The sequence below is a fragment of the Strix aluco genome, chromosome 3, assembly GCF_031877795.1.
Source record: "Strix aluco isolate bStrAlu1 chromosome 3, bStrAlu1.hap1, whole genome shotgun sequence".
Lineage (NCBI taxonomy): Eukaryota > Metazoa > Chordata > Aves > Strigiformes > Strigidae > Strix > Strix aluco.
In genome coordinates this window covers 105,117,241-105,139,884 of record NC_133933.1, presented here as the reverse complement: position 1 = coordinate 105,139,884, position 22,644 = coordinate 105,117,241, and the positions used below count along the sequence as shown (strand labels likewise).

Sequence of the window (22,644 nt, the reverse complement as noted above, 5' to 3'; positions counted from 1 at the left end):
GGTTTAACTAAACTGAAATCAAGTCCTGTTTTTTAAGGGTTATATACATTAAAGGATAACAAGTCAATGTCTGCAGTTACATGATGGCCCGCAGCATAGTAACAATCTGTTAAAACATACCTGTACAGTTCGGAAACAATTGTACGTATAGAGTACATATTACTGGGAACATATTCACATTTGTTCCAACTATAATACTACATTCAGTTTAAAGATTCTTTAATCTATCTGTAAGTGCAAGTATAGAAAATGGCTTGTTGATTTGCAAAGTGTAAGAATGTGCCAAAAGAAACCCTAAAATTTTCCAGGGAAATTTTTTTGGTCTTGATCTGACTTTAAGACCAGGAAGAAAAATGGAAAAAGATCCACTGACTCCCATGAAATTGTGATTATGCCCCATTCTCACAGCATTGGGGAGGGGAAGGGGAGGAGGAGTTCAAGGACAGTTCAGTGAATATTACTCTTACATCTGAGTCAGGAGGTCAGGAGTTCAGATCACGGGGTCTGGGGTTATACCTTGGCCTAATAGCACAGCATGATCTTATATAAACGGAGCACTACGAACCACCTTCCTTTGAGGTAAGGGATCAAGTTTAAGTGACTTTTTTTTAAGCTCTGTGGTTCTACAGGGGTGGAGAAATCCATAGAACGTTTCTTAAAGAGAAAAGAAGGGAAGAAAGGGAATAATTCAGGCATCCTGATCAGCTTGCCACTTCCAATTAAAGCAGTCTCTCTACAGGAGCCAGTAGTCCTTATTACATCTGTGCTAATGATGATTTTAATGTCACCTTTAGTTAGATAAAGAATAAAGGATCGAGTCTCTTAATTCAAGGTCCAATGAATATAGATCATTTCAGATTCGTCTTCGTATCTTAGAAAAAGCCTAAGTGTAGTTATGGGAACAGAAGGGAAAGAAGAATAGGAATCACTGAAAAATCTGTAAACATTTTCTGAGAATAAGGATGCAAGAGTTCTCTTCTGTCTCAACACTATTAACGGTTCAGTTTTGGGCATCTCCCAAATGACTACTTTTCCTACATTGAAAACAACAGTGTTGTTTTGAAGGCTGTTACATTTTTTTAAGATACTGTACAGACACTGAGATATATAGAACATGCTCTGTATTTACCATAAACGCTCTTGAAAGATAGTTAGTCCTGAAATGCAGTTTGTAAAGCATTCTAATATTGATACGTACCATATGGGTATTAAGCTGCTCTCTTGCTGTTTCTGGTAAGCCTCCAACAGGTTTTGATGCCAACAGTTGACGTTCAGTGTCTGTCAGCCATTGCTGCATATCTTCAACTTCACCATGGAAACCTTGGGCCTAAATTATACCATATCATTTTAGAGCTTGCTTAAATGTTCTCCATTCTAATACCAGCCCAGATGCAGAAGTACACTGGCAACAGATTTAATCAGATATTTACAGTAATCAATGGAAATTAAAGAAAAAAAAAACAAAGGAAAAAAAGGAACCAAACCAAAAATTTAAACTAGCTCAATCTGACCTAAATGATAAAAACAAAACCAATTTCCATGAAATCTTGAAAGCAGGCTAAAGAGCAACTCTGAGATCAATGTTTTCCCTGAGTAATATACCCATACAGAAATTTTACTCTTTAAAAATATGTAGGCCAAAAGCTGAAGTCTTGATTCAGCACTATAAAACACAGTGGCTCACTGTAGAAGATACAGCTGGATTCAAACTTTCTCAAAATTCAGGTGTGTCTGCATTATGGTTTTGATTTAGGCCAACTTCTAATACATATATCTCTGTATTTCATGTAAAAAGACACTTTTGTTGAGTTATGTCTTTATTTGATCATTTCCTGTTCACCTGGATCAAGGCACTGTCCAGCTGCTGTTTCCTTTGTTCTGTTTTTTCCAACACGTTTTGCCAGCGCTGATTCAGAAGTTCCAACTTGCTCCGTAAATTACTTGCTTCTTCAACAGCACTCGATTCAATCAGGTCATTTCCTGCTTTCTTAACTGCTTCCACCGTAGACTGATGAGCTAAAACATCATTTTGTAGCACCTACAATTGTAATACAGCATGTATGACTGGCCATGTTGGCAAGTTATTGAATGAAGGTAATTACAGTGACTGAGCTAATTCTAATCCAGTGACAAGGCAATAGTTTAACATCAGCACAGGTATTAGCAATTAAAGCTAATAACTAAGGTCTCCTCAATCAAAAGCAGTAACAGATCATGCTGCCAAAATGCTACATTTTATATCTTGGAAAAATATTACATCTGAATACATATATTTCTTTCTGAAGTACTGCTAGTGAAGAATTATTTCTTCACCTTCCTTAATTAACTACATATTTTTCTTTAACGGGATTTTTCTTTGGTTTTGAGGGTAAGGTGTGAAAACAGTGTTATATATAGGAGTGCAGATTGCTTGTGGAGCAGTAGTTTAAGAGAGGAGAGAGACAAACAAGAATACTATGTGCCTGCTGTGCCATACAACCACCTGACTGCCACGATATCTTCTCATGCATTTCAGGTCTACAGCTCATTTCACATTATGTCAGGTTACCAGGACACTTCAGCTGTGCTAAAAGCTGGAGAATGATTCTAACACTAACACACAAGACCTCCTCCATCTGGCTGAAAACCTGTTATCACCAACCACAGTGAAATCATAAAGGCAAAAGGTACATTTGGGAAAAGGATACTCTTTTCAGAAAGACTTTTTTTTTTTTTTTTTTAAAAAAAAGCTTTAAAATACCTGAAATAAAGAACAGAAAAAGAGAATATGCAAAATGATTGGGAAGAGAAAGGTATCAACCCCATCCAAGAAATTCAAGTTTATGACTGCTGTCTTCCATGGGGTCTGGGGTTCAAACTCACCTCCCTCAAAATGCTAACATATGGAAAAACTTTACAAGTAAATACAAAAGAACTTTTAAATAAACTATACAGAGCATTTGATGAAACAGCAAGTCACAAGTAGCCCTTGTAATAAAACATGCATCACATTTGCTTTAATTCTCAGCTAAATACTGGAAGATACTAGTTATTTTATTTTCCTGACAGGGTGAAAAAGAGGGATATCCACAGAAGCAGATGCATCTTATCCCTTCCTTCCTGGTGAGGCTCACTAAGAACAAGGTCTATTCTTTCCAAAGTTATTCAAGACATGGATGTTTTTCCAGGCTACCACAGGATGCACTACTGTGTGAACTTTCTAACCTATAAACTCTGTTTTATGGAAAGGAAGTAGATTTGTTCATGTGTTTGCTGAACTCCTTCAGCACTGAAGGTACGTGAAGTCATAAATGATCTCTGGATGCTTCTTCAGTAGTAAAACACTTCCGTTTGATAACAACATAAAAGGTTCACAGAGTGGAAGCTGTATTTGTAATTTTTTTTTTTTTTTTTTAAAGGGCTTGTTTCCAACAGTAGTCACACAGGACATGCAGATAATTTACACTGCTCAAGTTCCAGCTGACCACAGAAGAGGCTTCAGAAGCCACATAGCTGCATTAACAGAAACAATGAAAATGCCTTAATTATCTGTGTATTGTCAATTTCAATCAATTCACTGTACATCCAGAATGGACTCTGAATACATTTCACATCATATGCAGGCCAAAAATTAAACGGCATATTTAAAGGAAAGGAGAGGATTTATGAGGTTATTTTGAAATCTTCAGGCCTAGAAAGAACACATCATCATGAACAGCACCAAGTCACACAAAGAGGTAGAGAAGATCTCTTGCTCCTGAGAGATACTACTCGAAGGCACAATGAAAGCATTATTCCATGGGCTCCTAAGTCAAAATAATCAGTAAAAATACTAAAACAAACAATAAAAAATTAACCCCACATTGTATGTAACGGAGAGAAAAAAGATGGGGGCATGGATATGCCTAAAGTTTGCTGAGATTTTCAGAGAAGCATTCTCCTTGTCAGCTGGACCCAACTGAGATACAATTTTGCAGAATTCAGAACAAATCACTATTTTCTGAGAAGGAAGAAACAAGAACGAATGATGTGTAAGTCATGTGCATTTTGTGAGACCTGGCCTAAACAGAACTAATCAAGGAGTTTATTGTGCTTCAGGGTGAGTAGTGGGTTCAAAAACCTTTGAGTTCCCTGGATCAAATTAAGGTGAGTAAAAGAGGAGACTAGGGTGAGCTGCTCTTTTTGGCTAAAACTACGCCACTTGCATGGCATATGCAAGGAAGGAAGGAATACGGAGGAGTTAAGAGGAAAGATATTAGTTACTCCAAGCCTGCATTTCAGCTATAATCTGCATCTGGAAAAGTTCTATTGAGAATTATTTATGAAGCGTTAAGTTTTACTACAAGACTCATCACTGAGATAAACATCAAAAGAACATTTCAGTTAATATTCATTATAATTACATACATGATGTTTGGCAAGTTCAATTTCAATAGCCTTGGGGTCTCCACCCACAGGTTTCTGTTCATTCAGCAAGTCTTCTGTATGCGTCAGCCACGTCAGTAACTCATCCAGGGCATGCTGGAACTGCCCCAAGGCTAACAAGGCACCTTCCAGCTTGTGCTACAGTAAAAACAAAATTAACAATAAAATGGTTTCACAATGGTATTGAATTGGCTTATATTACCATTAGTCACCATAATCCAGAGTGGAGTCCATGCATATGATAGCATAAAAACCAGGGAGAAACAGTTATCCAACACAAGCAACTACTTTATAGTTAGAGCTGAGTTAGCAATTCCCTTGTAAAGCCTTACATTCCAGGCTTAAATTCCTGACCTTTGAAGACCCCATGTAACTGAAGCAGAGTTAAGTTTGAAGGTTCTTTCATCAGAGATATGACAGGAGTTTTTTTATCACTTAAAATATAATTTCAATATAAATGCAATTTGGTGCATGATCTTTTTAAAACCTCTTTTTTGTCATGGAATGATTCAATTTAGAAAAAAATACACTTCAAAGAACTGCATCTTTAAATCTCTCTTCCACTTTGATAATTTAAGGAAAGAGCACAGAAACAGTTTAAAATAAAGTTGCCTTTTTTTTTTTTTTTTTAAGAGGCCAGGAGTTAATATTAATTTTGCACATATAAACATGTTTTCAACTGCTACTTAAGATGTCAAATAACCAAAATTAAATAATAATAAATCAACATGGCACTGCTGACAAAGGAAGTGACAAAAAAATACTGCTAAGGGTTTAAAAACCATAAAAACAACACAGTAAATTTTAAAATTTAAATTTTATTATATATAGTTCTGTAATTTCCAAACTGAAAGGAATAGATGTGTAAATCGATACAAACATTATGCGTAATAAAAAGCTTGTCTCAAAAATCTTTCATGAATAAAGGCCCCACCTTCAAATTTTTTTACCTGTCTATTTATAATTTTTTCTTCTAGGCTGTCCCACATTAGTTTGAGCTCTGAGAGAGGGTCTTGAACAGTGTGCTTGTCACTCTCCTCTGTCACCTTCTTCAGCAATAGTTCTGCCTGATGGTTCAGTCTTTCCATTTCTATCTGCTGCTGATAAGCTTCTGTCTTAAATTGCTATTGTAAATAGAAAAAGAATACAAATAAACATAACACAAGTAATGACCTTCCTGAATATGGCATAGTACAGCAGTATTTACAATACTAATGCATCACTGTCAACTTTCATGAATTTGGGGATTTGTTTTCTAGGGTCAAAATGCTTTGTAAGACACTGATAATCCAGACAGTCTCAGCTAACTGAAAATAGGCAACAATGTCTTACTGTTCTAGCAGATATTGCTAACTGTGACCAGATGACAACAGGATAGTATTCTCCAATGACCTCCCTGGTCTGTAAAAAAGGCAGAACATACTTTGAGTAACTTCCAGCTTTTGTGGTTGTGATAATATAATACTTAAAGCTTCAAACAGAATTGTTCTTCAGAAGAGCTGAAAAGCAAGTTTTCTTTAGTAGAATACTCTCTCCTACATGCAACTTAGGTAGTAGGCTGAATACAACTTGCATGTGTGTTTTTCTGAACTATGTAAGATTATGGTTCATCTGAAGTTACATCATAAAACACATAGATTAAACAACCCGCCCACAGCCACAAAAACATACAAGTGAGCAGCAAAACCAAGGATGTTCTCTGATCATCATATATCCCTGTTTTTTATATATAGCGTAACAGCCTACCAACGTCAGGAGCATACTCGGTCACAGTTACATACAGACAGGTGTCTAAGCCTGAAACTTTGATTTTCAGTTTATTGATACTGGGAATGTCATGATCTGTGTAGGCATTTAGATAAAGCCTGTAACAGCACATGTGAAGCATTGGAGGCATTCTCTCAGAGCCTCAAGGAAGCTGTTCATGGTACAAAACAGAAAATGTAAAGGTTGTAGCAAAAGAACCCTGTACATAACAATCTTATAGCATTCATTCTCTTTCAAAGGCTATTTACAAGTATTTCTGGGCTATCAGAACATATTCACAAAATAAAACGTAGTCTCACCAAAATTTGGAACAGATTTTAAAATAAAACACATTTTAAAATGAAAAGTTCGCAATGAAATGTTATTTGAAATTTTCATACAGATTTTTTCTTACTAGAAATTGAAAAAGAAAATTACTTTTGACTCTTGAAAAACATAGAAAAATGCAGACAGATGAAAATATAAATTAAATAAATTGCTAGCTCATACCTTAAGTTCCTCAGTTTGCTGCTTCACTGTCTCCAGATCTGTTCCAACGGGAGACATAGATGCTAATTTGCTGCCAGCAATGTCTACCCAGTCAAATATTGCCTGAAAATCACAGTATGAAATTGAAGCATGAGCAGAGAAGTAGTGTCATATTTGAAAGTTGTATTAAGTAAAATATCAGATTATTTTTACTCCAGAGAACAATACTGCTGTGCTCTTTGAAAGAAAATAGCGTTCTTCAGTGAAACCTAGGTTTCCTTGCAATACAAGGGATCAAATATTAGCTAAAGTATTCCATGTAATGGTTACAAGAATGTACATGTTGCAAGACTGAACTTCTATTAGTAGTAATATTCTGCCAGTACTATTCATGCTGAGTAGCACTCTACTTCTTGAGTAAAATCAACAACTTTTATGAATACCCTGAAAGGTAGACAAGACAAGACAATACAAGACAAACTCTATTCTGCAGTCCTTTGGAGCAAAGATGGAAGGCAGTAGCTGAATGATAACACATTTTAAATGATGATTACCAACAAGCGTCTTTTGAAGGATAACGTTATCTGTGTAAGGAACATGGAACATGACCCATTCGGTACATATTTGACAGTGAAGGGCCGTAACTGAGCTTGACTCTGCAGGATAATGCGGTTATAACTTTAAAAACCAGTGAAGTCTCCCCAGTTCTGAGGCTTTGTGGGTTCTACACTTTTGCTCCTGATACAATGCAAAACAACCTCAAGAATACTCCACTTACAGATTGAAAACAGTTATTATCAATCTGGGTAATTGCATAGAGGCAAAAACACCTCTGCTAGGCCCCTTTCCTCCTGCCCGTTATCCATGATTCATTACAGAGAAAGGCTTAGGATGGCTTGTCGGAGCTGCCCACTGCTACACAGCTCCTTAAGAAAAGGAGAACTACCCTCTAACAACCTCAACAGGATGAGGCAGCTGCAGCTAACAATCTGTCCACAATGCTTTTCATATTGTCTATTGAAATGACCATAAGAAGCATTTAAATAGAGTTCTTTCACAAAGTACCAAGCTTGTAGGATGTACAATGTACAGCCACAGGAAATACAAAACACTTAAACCAATGGCAATGTTCCTAACGTAACCCTACAAGTCAATCTCTGCACAGTACGTGCATAAGTGAACTTGGAGAAAAATACATAGCAAGGGTGCACTGGAAAACAAGCATGTTGCATTATTATTAAAGAGTGTTTTGCTGCTTGACCCGCACTGAACACACAGGCAACTGCCCTCAGTGTCATGTGAAACTTCAGTTTTAAAGATTTAATGAACCAAGAAAGACTAATTCCACTGAGGAAAAAAAATCAGTTTTGCAAAATCTGACTGTGTTTGGAGTCTTTTCAAGTGTTTTAATCTTCTAGCCATTCACTGACAGATGAGGCATGCCACTCAGCCAAGATGTGCAACAAACATGCAAAAAAAAAAAAAAATACAGCACATACAGAGAAAAGATATCTTAAAAAACTGCTGGAAAATTTATCTACAGATTTAAACAGTGAATCATCTTCTAAAGCACTGTGACTGGAGAAATTACACTAAGAATTAGTATAATGGTCCAGCAACATTATGTTAATAATATTTTTTGCTTAAAATATTAAAACTTAAGTATTTGACTTATAAAAAACATGGAATAAAACTGAAGTTCTTTCACTGTCCTTCACTCAAAGAAAATAGCAGCAAGTATACGGGCCTGTATTCTGTTCCTTTCAGATCATGCACATGTGTCACAACTTCAGCTTGCCTATCACATGAAATAATTACTATCTCAAGAAAATGTGAGCAAGATTACTGTGAATTTGTGTGGTATCAAAAAAACTCTGCTCCTGTCAAAGGGACATTAATTTCAAATCTAAACATAGTGCAATATATGAACAACTATACGAGGAAAACAACCCAATAGATTTATTCTTTAATGCAAAAAAACCCCACAAACCAACCAACCCTGAGAAAAAATATCTGCCTACTGAAGGAAACAGTTACTATAATCAGAGCGACACACTAGTTGTCACCCGGTCACATGACATTTTTTACTACAACCACATTAAATGCTATTGACTCACGACTGGGTTGAGTGTATCTCACACCATCTTACCTGCAGTCCGTCTTGGTACTGAACAGCTGCCTGCATAGCTTCAGCAAGCTTATCCACCCGTTCTTTCCATGTTTTGTTTAAGGCATCCCAGGCAGAATTCAGCTGCAAGTAAGTGCAATTTACTCCAATGGACAGAAGAATTTTACTGCTGTATAATGTGCATTCACTAATTATTCCCTGATCAATAACACCAGTAAACTAAGCATGAATAGTTCATATGCATTCCATATTAACACTCTTGTTCTCCCTATCGCTGCATAGTTAGTTTTCTTCAGAATTCACTACAGGTTCTGGATTACAAAAGCTGTAAACTTCAATACTGACTATTGAGTATTTTTATTAACATAGGAATTATAGTTAATATGGGAAATACTATTAAATCATTTGGAGTTGTATCATTATAATAAAGGTAGCTCAAAAGAAACGTACATTGCCGAACATTAGAAAAATTATAAGTACTTTGTAGTCATCCAAACAGTATTGTCTTCGTTAAGATGTCTCACTTGGCATAAACCAGATATATCTGAAATTTATTCTAGCATTACTTTTGCAAAAAGTAGCCATCTGTTGTATTAATCAGTGAGTATTTTTACAAAAAAAAAAAATCTGTCTTTTACAAAAATTTTAACTCATAAATCAAGAAAATAAAATTGCCTGTAGATTCTAATCTAATCTGAGTCAAGATAATTTACCTGAAAGGCAAACCTTACTTTACCACAAAGGCTTCAGGGATGTCTCACTTTTATGACAAAATTTTTATTTTCAAAATTTGTTGGGGGCGAGGGGGATATGCCAATTTCAACTGAACAAGCATCTAACATAACAGATATAGGCATCTGTGTTTCCCATACCTCATCTATACTCTTGTTGACAATAGGTTTGTCAGGCTCTCCACAAGCAGCTCTAAGTTCAGAGCCAAGGCTCACAACTGTTTCTAGTTCTTCTTGTAGTCCATCGATTTCTTCTTTAGCAGCCTACAAAGAGAAAAAAATCCAACACTGCTAATACTAAATTTAATAATCTATGTACCGCTTGCTTTTAAGGTAGAACACGGCAGGATTCCACCTTTGTTTTCTTTAAAGTCACTTGGACTTACAATTGGATGCTTAAAATATAAGCATCCCTTTGCAGCGTCAGCGTGAAATCAACTGACATCAGTCTAAATTATAACAATGGTTTATGATGTCATTTTGCATGAGATGAAAAAAATAAACAGGAAGTTTTAAATTACATTTCTTTAATCAGCGTGTTTTCTTTTTCAGAGGTTATCATTCAACCTTCAAATCTTTAACTATCAGCATAAATAATTACAGGCTTAGAGCATAATACATCTGTACACCTTTCATTTAGATGTTATGTACTACTCAGGGAATCTAAAGCATGTATAACTTAAAAGTCTCAGTGACATGCTTATTATATGCATGTTTATAAACTGATATGTAAATATAATGAGAGGCACATGTTGCATGCTCATTGCAATTAAGCACTGATACATGCTATTTACCATAGACTCTCGAGATATCATTATAGCAAATTTCTATACAATTATCCCTCTTGGTCTCTAAAAAAAGGAATTAACTCTCCTGTGGTATTTCACAGTAATTCTGACTTTTCTCTGCATACCGTAAATAAAATACTTCAAGTCAACAAAGTACTTTCTACTGACCTCAGCAGCTTCTTGCTGTTGCTTGACTACAGATGGGTCAACTCCAGGTCCCTCCAGTTCTCGAATGAAGTCCTGAGTATCTTTAATAGTAGCTACAAGAGCCATGTGATCACACCAAAACTTTTCAGCTAGTTCCATCACATCTAACAATTTGGCCTCCCTTTCCTCAGTCAAGGTCTGGATGTCTTCCCATATGAGGACCATTTGGTCTAGTTTATCTTGAACAGCTAAACAACAAAGGAACTAGATTACTACCTTGGCAAACAATTCTTGGCCATAAATCTCTCTACAGTTCTACAGCAGAAACATATGTGTACATTTTAAAATTTAGACTCTAAAATTGTTTCTTTACAGGACTCCTTATAATGTTAAGTAGAAACAACCAACATGGCCTTTAAGAATAAAACAAAGGTCATATCCACAATGACTTATTTTAAACGAATGCTTTGCTTTTAGAAATCTTTAGCAGCTTCTCCACAAGAACACAATCCCCAGATCAGTGGTCATCAGAAATGAAGATTTTTATATGCTGCAGCTTACTGCATTTCCACTACATGAAACCTTCCTCAGTCTACTACCTTTAGCAGATATATCCTTATCAGCGCCTTCTGAGCGAGCAATCATTTCCTCCCCTCTCTGTTTCAGCGTCTCATACACCGGCTGAAGTTTTTCCAGATCCACTGACACATTCTTATTTTCACTGATTTGCTCTTTAATCTTCTCAACCTCTGCTGAGATTGAAGGTGGCTGCCTCAGACGTTCAACTATGCGTTTCAGACTCTCAAGAGTTGGATCTATCTTGTCATGAAACTGGGAGGGTGGTAGAAGACAGAAAGAAGTGGCAGAGAAATTAGAAAAAAAACAACTGAAAAATGGCACCTGAAATTCTCTTGGAAAAAGGTTCTTTAAAATTAAACATCTCTATCTAACATATATATATATATGCAAACTGCAATGTCCCCCTTTGTGGTTCTTCCCCTCTTAATATCTAAATTACAACAATGGCCTTGCAAAATCGTATTTCTTCTCATATTTAAGAACTTTACTATGAAGTCTGGGTTCAGTCCTGAGACACTCTATCTGAAGGTACTGTACATATGGCAGATTCTACTTGCATTTAGTCCTGTATAATTCATACAGTAGTTTGTACCTTATTTTGGAGAATCATGGCTTTCTGGTTTCATAGTTTTAGAAAGATATTTACCTTAATATTAAATACATACATTTTCATATCAGGACCAACATACTGGCATATAACCAACAATTAAGACTTGATATGTAAGGTTATTCAAAAAGACATTTGTTAGTGCCCAAGGGATACTTGTCAGTGCAGTAAAGGTATGTTACTTTCTGCAACTGAAAGCACACAACAGTGTGTATTATGTTCACCCACGTTTGACTGAGCCCAGGTAGCTGCCCAGAAACTCAATTACAGCTGCTAACATGGTTCATCCTTTCAAGTTAGCCCTTACTATATGCTTTTGGATCCACAGAGATTCCTACAAATCTCTCACCACTATATTCATTTCAAATTACAGAAATTAGTAAATTGTGGGTGCATTTAATGAGTCTTCAGAATCTACAAAAAAACACCCTTGACTACACCTAGGAAAGGTGCTAGAAAGAGCACAGCAAAACAAGATTACCTTACGTGAACAAATAGCTACATCCTTTCTATTCAAAGGAATATAGGCAATACAAATGTAATTACTTTTTCCCACCATACATCTCACTTCAAATCAGACTCTGTGACTAATGTTATAGACTCAGTGTTTTTGTTAGAAGTGTGAATATCACACAAGCCAGCAAAATGTGTTATGAAAGATAAGTAGCCCTCCCACGTTCAAGACTTCTGAAAAGTGATTGTAGCAACAAAACCTTACAAAAGTGATAAAAACTGAAATTAAATTGGCAGCGTTCAAGTCTAATTTTAGGACATAGATTACATTTTAAAACTGTCAGTGCATTCAGTGGGCCTCCTTGTACTCGTACTTCAGTGAATGAGACAAGATGTTTTAGAACTTAAAAGGAAGCAAATGCAAGTCGTTAGAACCTCTCATTCTGGCTCCATAGGTTATGTCCCATCTTTGATAAATACTGCAATTTAGTATAATTTAAAACCTGAAGAGTTAAATAATTATTCTTCCAGGACTGTCTAGACAAACATTGACATAGCCATCATAGTACAGAGCCCTGATAATATGTATTTACATATCTTAATAAAAAAGGAAAATTATATAAAATTGCATTCTGGGCGTTACAATCTTTAGCTTTGTCACCTGCATATACATTTATGTACATAAAATGAACCTTAAAGCATTGCATGAATAATTAAGTATTTTCAACATCTGATTATATTCTAGCTGTTAACGAAGAATGCATTTTTATTCTTGCTTTCTGTACTTAGCCAGTACAACATGTTAATGTCTATCACATACAAAGCAGGGACTCGAATGCTAAGTGAATATCTTGATTTTCAAATGTGCAGCTACAAACAGGGGGAGGACTGAGCATTTACGATAAACACTGAATCTAAATAATCAGGCATCTTTCATAGGTGTGAATAAGGAAGGTGTTTAGAATGACTTAAAGATAATATAATGTCTATAACCAGTTCAAAAACAGGATGATATCTGATGTCACTTTTTCCTTAGCTTCTTAAACTCAGTATTGCAGGGGCTAGGAATATGACATTAAGTACAATGACCTATGACAAAAATTATTTAGAATGTAGACTTAGTGCGAACTTTAAGGTATATTTCTTTATTTAGTATTTTAGACCTGAGCAGAATATAGCACTTAATTTCCAGCAAACAGAGAAAAAAGGGAATTTCCTATAAAAACAGCAGTATAGAACAAAGTATTTTTATTCAGGTATTTGTTTGGGTTCATACACAGTTTTACCGAGTTCTTTTCTGAATTTGGGGTTGAGTGAAAGAATTTCAGTTTGGGTTTCATGACAATTAATCCAAGATTTAGAAATCTCTAGAATGGGATATCTAACAAAACTCTATCAAGGTTCATTGCATTGGTTGATGAACCTAAGATATGCAGCTTTTATGGACTTAGATCTGAATTTTATGCTTATGATGACATTTTGTGAGGTCTAACTTTGGTCTCAATTCTCTTACATAACAGCTCAAGCATGTGTTACGTTAAGTTCTTCTGGGTATGCAACGAAGACCAAATGCTATTACCACTGCCAAACTACTCTCTAGTTTCACTGGTAGACTGTAACTAAAGCTGCCAAGTTTGAGATATAACTATACTCAAGTTAACTGATCAACAGTGACATCCATATACAAACAAACCATCAGCTAGTAAGAGATCAGTAAGAGTAAAAGGAATAAAATGAAAATAAAATCCCACATTTTTAACCAAATGTCCCATTTTTTTACTTAAAATTAAGAAGCAATAATATTTTTCAACTGCAGCTGTCATAATACTGATCAATATATAAAATTATAACCCCTCAAGAAATAGAAAAATCAATACCATAAGCAGTGATATGAACATTCACAGGTCATTAGGTTGAAAAATCAGATAAAACAGCAGATAAGTCTTGATTTATACATGTAAGATGACAATGTCTGTGCATCTTTCCATTTGAATGAATCCAATTATACTTTAAACTTAAATTGATACCTGGGTACACTGAGAAATGGCTTCATCCAGTGCCAGTGCTCGCTTTTTAACATCTTCCTTAATTTTACTGTAAAGGGTGTCAGCTGCTACATATTTCTCTTGGATAGAAAAACCTTCTCCTGGGCTCAGCTCCAGCAACTGAGGCCCGGTTTTGTTCATCTTATCTATATGAGGCTTGTGCTCAGCGATCAGCTCACGCAGTTGCTATAACAAACGAAACAACTTATCAGTTTCTTATGCTTGCACCACAACATTACAGCTGTCCACACTTCTAACATATCCAGCTGGCAAGAAATTCCAAACAAATACCATTTGTCCTAATATAAAGCACAAATAATATCAAATAAAGTTAGTGACTGCTCTGCCACTGATGGCTCCCATTCCAACACAGAGCTATCCAGGCATGAAACATCACAATTAGAGACGTGCTGGAAAGGTCTATGCAATACTCTTGTAGGACATATGATTATGGGCAAAAAATAAGATGCTAACTATGCATACACCCTCCATCATATTTAGTCCCTATAATGACAGAAATGGCAACAATATTCCAGACGTGTGAAGCACCACATATGTAATTTTCATGTTAATACCTGTTACATGTTAATATATAATATATATTAGTATAAATAATATATAATACATTAAAATAATAGCTGCAAAGCCTTCCATTGAAGAACATCACAGAAAGAGGTACTGGCACTGCAAGCATATTAATTCAAATTATCCCTGATTTAAGAAGAGGAAACTAGCACAAGGAAGGCTCAAAGAAATCAGTGGAAAGGACAAAAGGACAAGGAAGACTGGTCAGTAAAGACCTATCAACCTAGTTTAGCAGTCTCCCCTCTGGCCACAAGACCCCTCTGTCTTCACAACAGTGCTATTACTTAACTGACACAAAGTTTAACAAGTAATTAATAAGTAAATTAAATTTGATCTCAGCTGTCTACTCCCTCTCATCATCCACCCCTGAAGTCAAAACAAAAAAGTCCTCCATTTTCAGAAAAATCGCACTGTCTTGTGAGGCACTGTCCCTCTCCATGCTGTGAACTCCATGTGTTTCTATGCTATAGCCCCTGTGCAGGAACATTGGTGGCACATGCTCTGTTCCTCCCAGCTCAGAGTTTGTTTAAATTAATGAAGGCACAGAAAAGGGCCCATATCAGTCTCAGTGTAAATAAATCCTCTTCTCTTCAACTAAGGTCCTTCCCTTAAAAAGAAATCCTGATACTGGCTTGCTTACTTGCTCCTCCCCAGAAAAGGAGAGGTTGAGAAGATTGAAAAGACAGTGACTATGATTCTCCACAGTCCCCTAATGACAAAACAGCAATGAAAATAAAAAACCCCCTGACTCTAGCTACTTATTGAGAATGAAGCTCTACTTGTATATCTTTCAACAAGAAAACCAATGTCAATTAGCAGAGAAAAGGTGAAACTAAGAACAGTTTGAAAGTTTTTAGAAAATATTTTTGTATGCTTTATTTTTGTGCAGGAATAGATGATTTGACACAACGCCACAAAAGTGCACATTTCTAGGTCCAAACCTAATGCTAGTGCTCTGCCCACAGCTCAGTTCAAACCAAACTGACTGCATGTTACTCACAGAATCAACTCTATGAATTCCATGACTTGGAACAAAGATAGTCATCAGTAAATACATCAGAACAGAAAAGTAAGTGAATATAGAAAACTGTTTTCAATTCACATTCAGAACTCTTTTTTTTAAAAAACTAGAACAATAAATGTTCTTCTCCATGATCTACTATTGGGTAAACAATTCCAGTAAACAAGTATTTCAGATCAGATTACATGTTAGAATTGCCTGACATTAATCTTCTACTTAACAAACAAATCTCAGCTAATGGCATAGCCCAGGGAAAATGCAAAAATAGAAGCTCATCTGAAGGGCCTCTCATACAAGCAGAATGATTAAAGTAGATGGGGAACAACCCTGTAAGTAAAGCAAGCATCATTTGGTTCACGGTGACTAATCAAAATAGTTTGTAAAGCTCATGTTACATAGCTAGACTTTAGAGAGCATGTTTGTTCATTGTGGACATAATAGAAAGACAAATGAGTGAACCCAGTGTTTACCAGCACATAAGAGTGGCACATCTTCATTAACTGGTCTCAGAGCAAACAAGACTTTGAAGTCGGGGTTCATCCTATCTAACTTGAGCCACTGAACTGAGGCAGCTACATAAAAATAAAAAAAAAAACTAGTTACACTATTCTCAGCAGGGAGAGACAGGTATCTCCAGTAGCCATATGGGCTTTGCATGTGCCAAAAGACACAGGTTTTTAACCTGGGTGGAATATATCTGATTCCATGTGATACTAGTAGCCATATACGAAACATACTAATTTTTATCCCAGTTGATGATTCCTCCATGTAAGAAAGCCCATATGGTGGCCAGTCTACAACACTGTTGTCTCTGTTTTGCGACGTTATGATAAAGAATTATTTCTTTTAGGTATTATATAACAAACATACTTGACATGAGAAATGATTATGGGATTGGCTGGAACCCAAGCAATCAATTCTTGGCCCTCTAATTGTCCATCTTCCTGGTTTAAGTTTAGTTCCAATGATACCAATAAACCAAAAGCCAAATTTTTTTACATGTACATTAAGATCAACATATGTGCATATTTGTACACAGACTGTACACAACAGCAGTATTTCACTTTCAGCATGCTGACAGCAGGTACTCCAGTTGTTTGCATAGTCATGTTTTACCCTCTTTTGTTTCCTGCTACAACATGTCATGTCTATTCTTTCTGTTTATGGGTTTGGTTTGTTCTAATACTGACAATTACTGTGAACTTTTAAATACACTTCTTATCTGCTCAGTTTTCTCACTACAATGGCAATTTTTTCCCCCTTTAGCCCTCTTTTATGCTTATAGACTGTTTGCGCCCTTCCCCAGAGAATCTTGTTTGCATGCACAGTTTGGGAAACAGTAGAGGCAGGATTGAAAAATGTATTCATTTTGTATTATTAAATAATTCTCTTTTTCAACAGAAGTATAACTGGGTTTTCAGCATTTAGCAGTGCACGCCACAGTTCTAAACAGAACACTACTTGGCTTTTGACACTTTGTTTTTCAAAACTGGCAAAATGCTTACCCTATGCTCTTCTTGTTGTTGCTTTAAAGTTTCATATTCAAGGGCTGGCGCAGGAAGTTGAGAGATGATCATTTCTGTTTCAGTTAACCATGGCCAAAGCTCTTCATAAGTCTCCCAAAACTGGTTAACCAGGGACTGAGCCCGTTCCAGCTGGAGGTTTCTCTCAGAGTTCATTTGACAGACTGCATCATATTTCCGTAAGAGGCTTTCCATTTTTTTCTGTAAAATAATATTAACAAAATATAGCAATGTATGTTTTTCCACATGTCTATTACCTTCATTTCTAAACAATCTTTGATAATTATAGCACCAAACCACAGTGAAACAAATTTGGTTTTGATACTGTTTCGAAAGTATCAGCGTTTTAGGTGGACAGAATCAATATTGTGGGAGATGGGAACTTGGCAGAGTATTTTCAAAGTAATTAAAACATATTTAATGATATTGATATTTACAAATACCACTATCTTCATAGGCTTCCAGTCAAGCTGCAAATTATTTGACTGCAAATCTTAGCCCCACTTTCTTACTGAAGACGCTTATCTTCAGTGACACTTGGCAGAAACTAAGTTTTCCACAGCATTTCTGAATCAAAGCATCATGAACAATACATAAGAATCTGGGTTGGTTTTTTTTTTTTTACATCTGGCAAGAGAATAGGGTTATACCATTGTGCTTGTAGCTTACAAACTTGCAACACAAACCACAAAACATAATTTTCCAGGGTAGTACATGTTAATTAATGAGGATGTGTTACCATTAATAATATGATAGAACCACAAGGTTTACAAATCTACTGTATTTGGACATTGATAACAAAAGAAAGTATCAACCAGCTATACATTTTTCCTGTGGAACACTGCCCATGCTATCATTTTTATGAAATATTATATGTGACAATGTACATAAATGCTAGCCTTGGAAAAACTAGACATATAAGCAAGCCATTGAATGTGAAATAAAGAATCTTTTTTGGCAGAACAAGCTATCCTTCCATTTGTTATGTCTTGCATGTAAATTAAGCATAGAGATGCTATCCAAAGGACAAAACATAGCCTAACACACAGACACACACTATTTTTGACAAATACCAATATTTAATAGAGACTCACATAAAACTGCTCTCCCTTTTATGACTACAGTTTCATAGAAAGGACATCTCATGTATTTTAAATTCACTTAAGAGCAAATCAGATTTATTCAGAGATCCTGCAGCAGAGCACAATTAGTGAAGTATTGTTGTTCAAGGAGGGTGGTCAGTGGAGGGACTAAATTTACACAACATATCCAGCCTCACCGAAATTCAGCAAAAAAAAACCCAACCCCACAACCAACCCATTCTTAAATGCCAAAATGAAAAAAATCTGTACATATGTACTGCCCCAACATCAGGCTCTGTGTGTATGTAATAAACAAAGGCATAAGAATGCCTTTAATGGGCTGTGTTAAGTCAACAGGATGGAATAATCTTGGCAATTAAGATTTACACTGAAATCAGCAGAAATTAAAATAAAGGTTCACACTGAGGTGCACAGCCATTGAATTCAGCAGAAATACACATGCCCAGAGCATCACTGACCCAAGAGAACTAGAGAAGATAAACAGTCAGATTCCACACACACCACCCCAGATGACTCACACCTATTCACTCAATCGTCCAGCAGCTGAAATACCATCTGCCATGTATGAAGATAATAAATGGGGCTCCAAATTAGTGTCATGCAATGAAGCAGGTATACCGTGTTTGCTCTTTGAACATCCTGAACGAAGGAGAGTGATACACAACAGCATTTCTTCTAGTATTACAATCCTCAGACTAGAAGTGGCTGTAATTAATGCTTTTTCATTAGTATTTCGAGAAAACCACTACAGGAATCCTTTCTACTTATATATTGTCTGAGTATCTACCACTGTAACTGCAATTTAAGGAACTTTACCTTCATGGTCTTCTTCTCTTCTTCAGTGCATGTATTCATAATCTTATCCCCAGATTTAACAAGTTCATCTATAGTATCTTTGTGCCTCAGAATCTCCATGGTAAAAGCCTTGAAACACAATAAAAATGGGTCAGGGGGAAGGAAAAAAAAAAAAAAAAAAAAGAGTACATGGTGCAAAAACTGGTTTTGAAGTGCATTATGATGGACTGAAAATTAAATCATGCCAGTACATTTTCTAGATGGAGAGTGTGCTGGCCAATAATTAACATGACAGTTGGAAATGCATTTCTTTTACCTTTTGAACTTGTAGCTGAGCCGTGGTCTGGTCTTGCTCAAGCCTAATATCACCCAGAGACATCAGTTTCTTTTCTGTTTCTGCAATCCAGGCAAATTCAGCATCAGCTGCTTGATCAAACTAAATGAGGGAGACATGAATTAGTTCAGCGGTTCTATAGACATGAAATTAGAATGACTATTTCAAAAATTTTAAAGAAGATTAAAAAGCATGCTTTTGAATTGTTAGAAGGATAGCGGCTCACTTTCCATATGAGGTTTTTATTTCAATGAAATACAAAGCCCAAAATGGTTCTGAGGGATTGTAATACAAGCAGCTTAATTCATAAGTGTGACAAAGCAACAGAAGCAAATACATTTTTCCAAAGCCTACAGCTCTCTAAACACACATAAGAAAACAAAAAGGGTTATCATTTCAGAATTTTAACTAGACTGTTTATTTTCATTTTATTCTATTTCCAAGTGTCTTTTCCATCTCTATGTTTGTTACTGCCAGTGTTGCAATCATCCTAAGAAATAGATGTTTGATGTTAGCCTTTTAATCTTAAGAGCTGCTTTATTATTAAATGATAAAGTCAAAACAATCACAATTCAATGAAGTCAGTGGAAAAACCTCACTGAATTCAGAGAAGACAGGATTTCATCCAAAACTAGACCTTAAATTAAATGTGAAAATTCTTTGAGGCATTTGAGTGCAGCCAGTTCTTTTCCTAAAAGATTAACTTTTGACTACCATTAGTCAACACAATCATTTCAGAAATTACCTCAAAGTGCTAGAATAATGAGAAGACTTAAAGGATCTGTTTCTTATTAATTTGCAAAGAAGAGCATGAGATCCTGAGAAGTAGTACATGAGGATCTAATTCTTCTGAAAAGTAAGACCAAATTTAAAAAAAAAAAAAAAAAAAAAATCACACTGTCTCTTCAGCTCAAGTTTATAAGCGTGTATCTTAGCATGCACACGTTTCAGTACTCAACAGGGGTAGCTTTGAGTTTAAGCCATAGAGAAATATTACATGGGATGATCAGATGCACAAAACAGTCATTGTAGAAACTACTAAGAACTCATTCATTTATTTATTTTTAACTCTGACCCCCACTGCAATTAGCTGGACATTAATACAGCTCTGAGTTATTGTGAAAGTCTACCAGGTCACTTTATGTCAGAACCTGGTACTTGTGTTGTTCTTATATATATATATATATGTGTCGTTGATCAGCTACTGCTGGTCTGTGCCTTTGTGGCTGTTGACCATAACAGCCCTTCTCCTGCAACATAGCTGGAGTTCACTTTAGCCACTACATCAGTTTTGTCTTAGTGGTTAATCATGAGTCACACAAAAACAAAAGAAGCAGTTCTGAGATTTTGTTCTTTATGAGTCAATCTTTTTCAGCCTTTATAACCTATTTGTTACATGAAAGAGAGTACAAACATTCTTTTTCACTATGTCATTTTTCATTTAAAGTAACAGAAAGTAAATTTTGTCCTAAATATTGTTACTTCCTAATAGAAAGGTATGTTCTGAAACAATCAGTACTGTAAACATTAGCACAAAACACATGCACCAGTGGTAGTTAAATTCTAGCTTTAGAAACTTCAGTTCACAACCAAGCTCTTCAGAATCCCATCTATTTATGATCCAAATGAAGGAAATGAAGAAGGCAATTTCAAATGTGTTAGATGTACAAATTAACTGCAGTGTAACCTCCTGATACCAAATATCCATGGGTAAGTAAGTAATATTGAGTAAGTATTTAATGGAAATAAAATCAAGGCATGGCAGTGAAACTTCTAGGGTACACAGCATCGGGGAAGGGCAAGACTCTGAACTCCATTTGCTAAGGGAATAGGATTTCCAATTTGTGATGTTCAAATATAACATTAAGGAATAAAAAGCACAAAATTGTTATTCTCTGCATCCAAAATCTGAAGTGTTTTCTTCCCATTATGCATGACAGTTATTTATGAGCCCTGAACTTCACTTGAGTCAGTATAAAATCATCTGTTTCATCCTCACCCAGTTTAACGAAGCATAGTTAATTGTGGTAATTTTCTTCTAACCAGGAATGATTGACTTCTGCATATGATGACACTGTCACTTGCTCCATGAATGCTTTCTAAAGCACTCTCTATGGCTGCTTTAGAGGGAAGAACAAGTAAGCCAAAAGTAGAATGTGACCTGTTTCTATGTAGCACTCCTTCACTACGGTAAGACACTGACCAATGCCTTCAGTATTGAGAAATGAAGATTAAAACATGTAGCTAAATTTATCTCTAGGATAATTCTATCCATCTGGGAGCATTTTGCCCAGGTAGTAAAAAAACAGGACACTGCATTATTCTATTAAGCTTTCAGCTTGCATTCACAGCATGAAACAATATGTTTACCCATTCATATAGCTGACTGCATTTCTCACCTTGGCCCAGTAACATCTAGCATGAACCCCACACTACTCCCATTAAACCCTCATGTTCTTAGTGGCTTTGTCCTCCGCAAAAACTTTTTAATAGTACAGGCACTTGCAGAAGCTGCCACAGGGTGAGCTTAGAGAGCACTAGCTTCTCCAAAAATATTTTTTTATTTTGCATGGTCTTTCTCCAAGCTAAGTGGAAAGCAGCTTATCCTTCACTGGAAGCATGCTAAGTCACTTGATATTTATCATAGGATATAGTGTATAGCAGTATATTGTGGTGATGTGAGTTGGGCTGAAGTGGAGGTTCGGTGGACTAGGGTGCAGTATGCCCTCACAACAACACCCAGTGGAGCAGCAGCTCTGGACTTTTCATGCCTGGACCTGAATTTGCTGAACTTGTGCTAGGGGATGCAACATACTCATGAAATTCAGGAAAGCTGAAGGAGAGCCAACATATACTCTCCTGTCTCACCTTATCACTAACTGAAAAAAAAAAAGGTCCTTCACTTTTGAGGATTTGGTTAATAAGACAAGCTAATATTCATAGCAAGCCCCTTAAAAAGAAACATGAAGTTATTTTTAACATCAGTTACATGGAAATCTGAGTTATTACCAGCCTTCTCTTAGTCAGCTTTCAGCAAACATTGAAAATACCACACATGCTTCCTACTTGTCCTGTTCCTGTTTATGGGAACTATTAGCAGAAACAGAAATCTCCACCAATATTTTTATGCCTGAACTGTAGGCAGATACAGGAAAAAATTGTGTTT

General features: G+C 36.0%; 1 protein-coding gene across 8 annotated transcripts in view; it reads right to left on the bottom strand.

Moving 5' to 3' along the window:
• Nucleotides 1-22,644, bottom strand: part of DST (dystonin) — a 316,145-nt gene that overhangs the window by 36,144 nt on the left and 257,357 nt on the right. For all 8 annotated transcript variants that reach the window (XM_074819863.1, XM_074819864.1, XM_074819867.1 and 5 more), the window contains 13 exons: nt 19,461-19,580; nt 19,166-19,273; nt 17,229-17,447; nt 14,100-14,303; nt 11,033-11,264; nt 10,455-10,681; nt 9,640-9,762; nt 8,789-8,890; nt 6,661-6,762; nt 5,355-5,528; nt 4,387-4,542; nt 1,841-2,038; nt 1,199-1,327 (listed from right to left, as the gene is read on the bottom strand). In XM_074819863.1, coding sequence (XP_074675964.1) covers nt 1,199-1,327; nt 1,841-2,038; nt 4,387-4,542; nt 5,355-5,528; nt 6,661-6,762; nt 8,789-8,890; nt 9,640-9,762; nt 10,455-10,681; nt 11,033-11,264; nt 14,100-14,303; nt 17,229-17,447; nt 19,166-19,273; nt 19,461-19,580 — 2,094 coding nt within the window. The remainder of the gene's footprint in view (nt 1-1,198; nt 1,328-1,840; nt 2,039-4,386; nt 4,543-5,354; nt 5,529-6,660; nt 6,763-8,788; nt 8,891-9,639; nt 9,763-10,454; nt 10,682-11,032; nt 11,265-14,099; nt 14,304-17,228; nt 17,448-19,165; nt 19,274-19,460; nt 19,581-22,644) is intronic.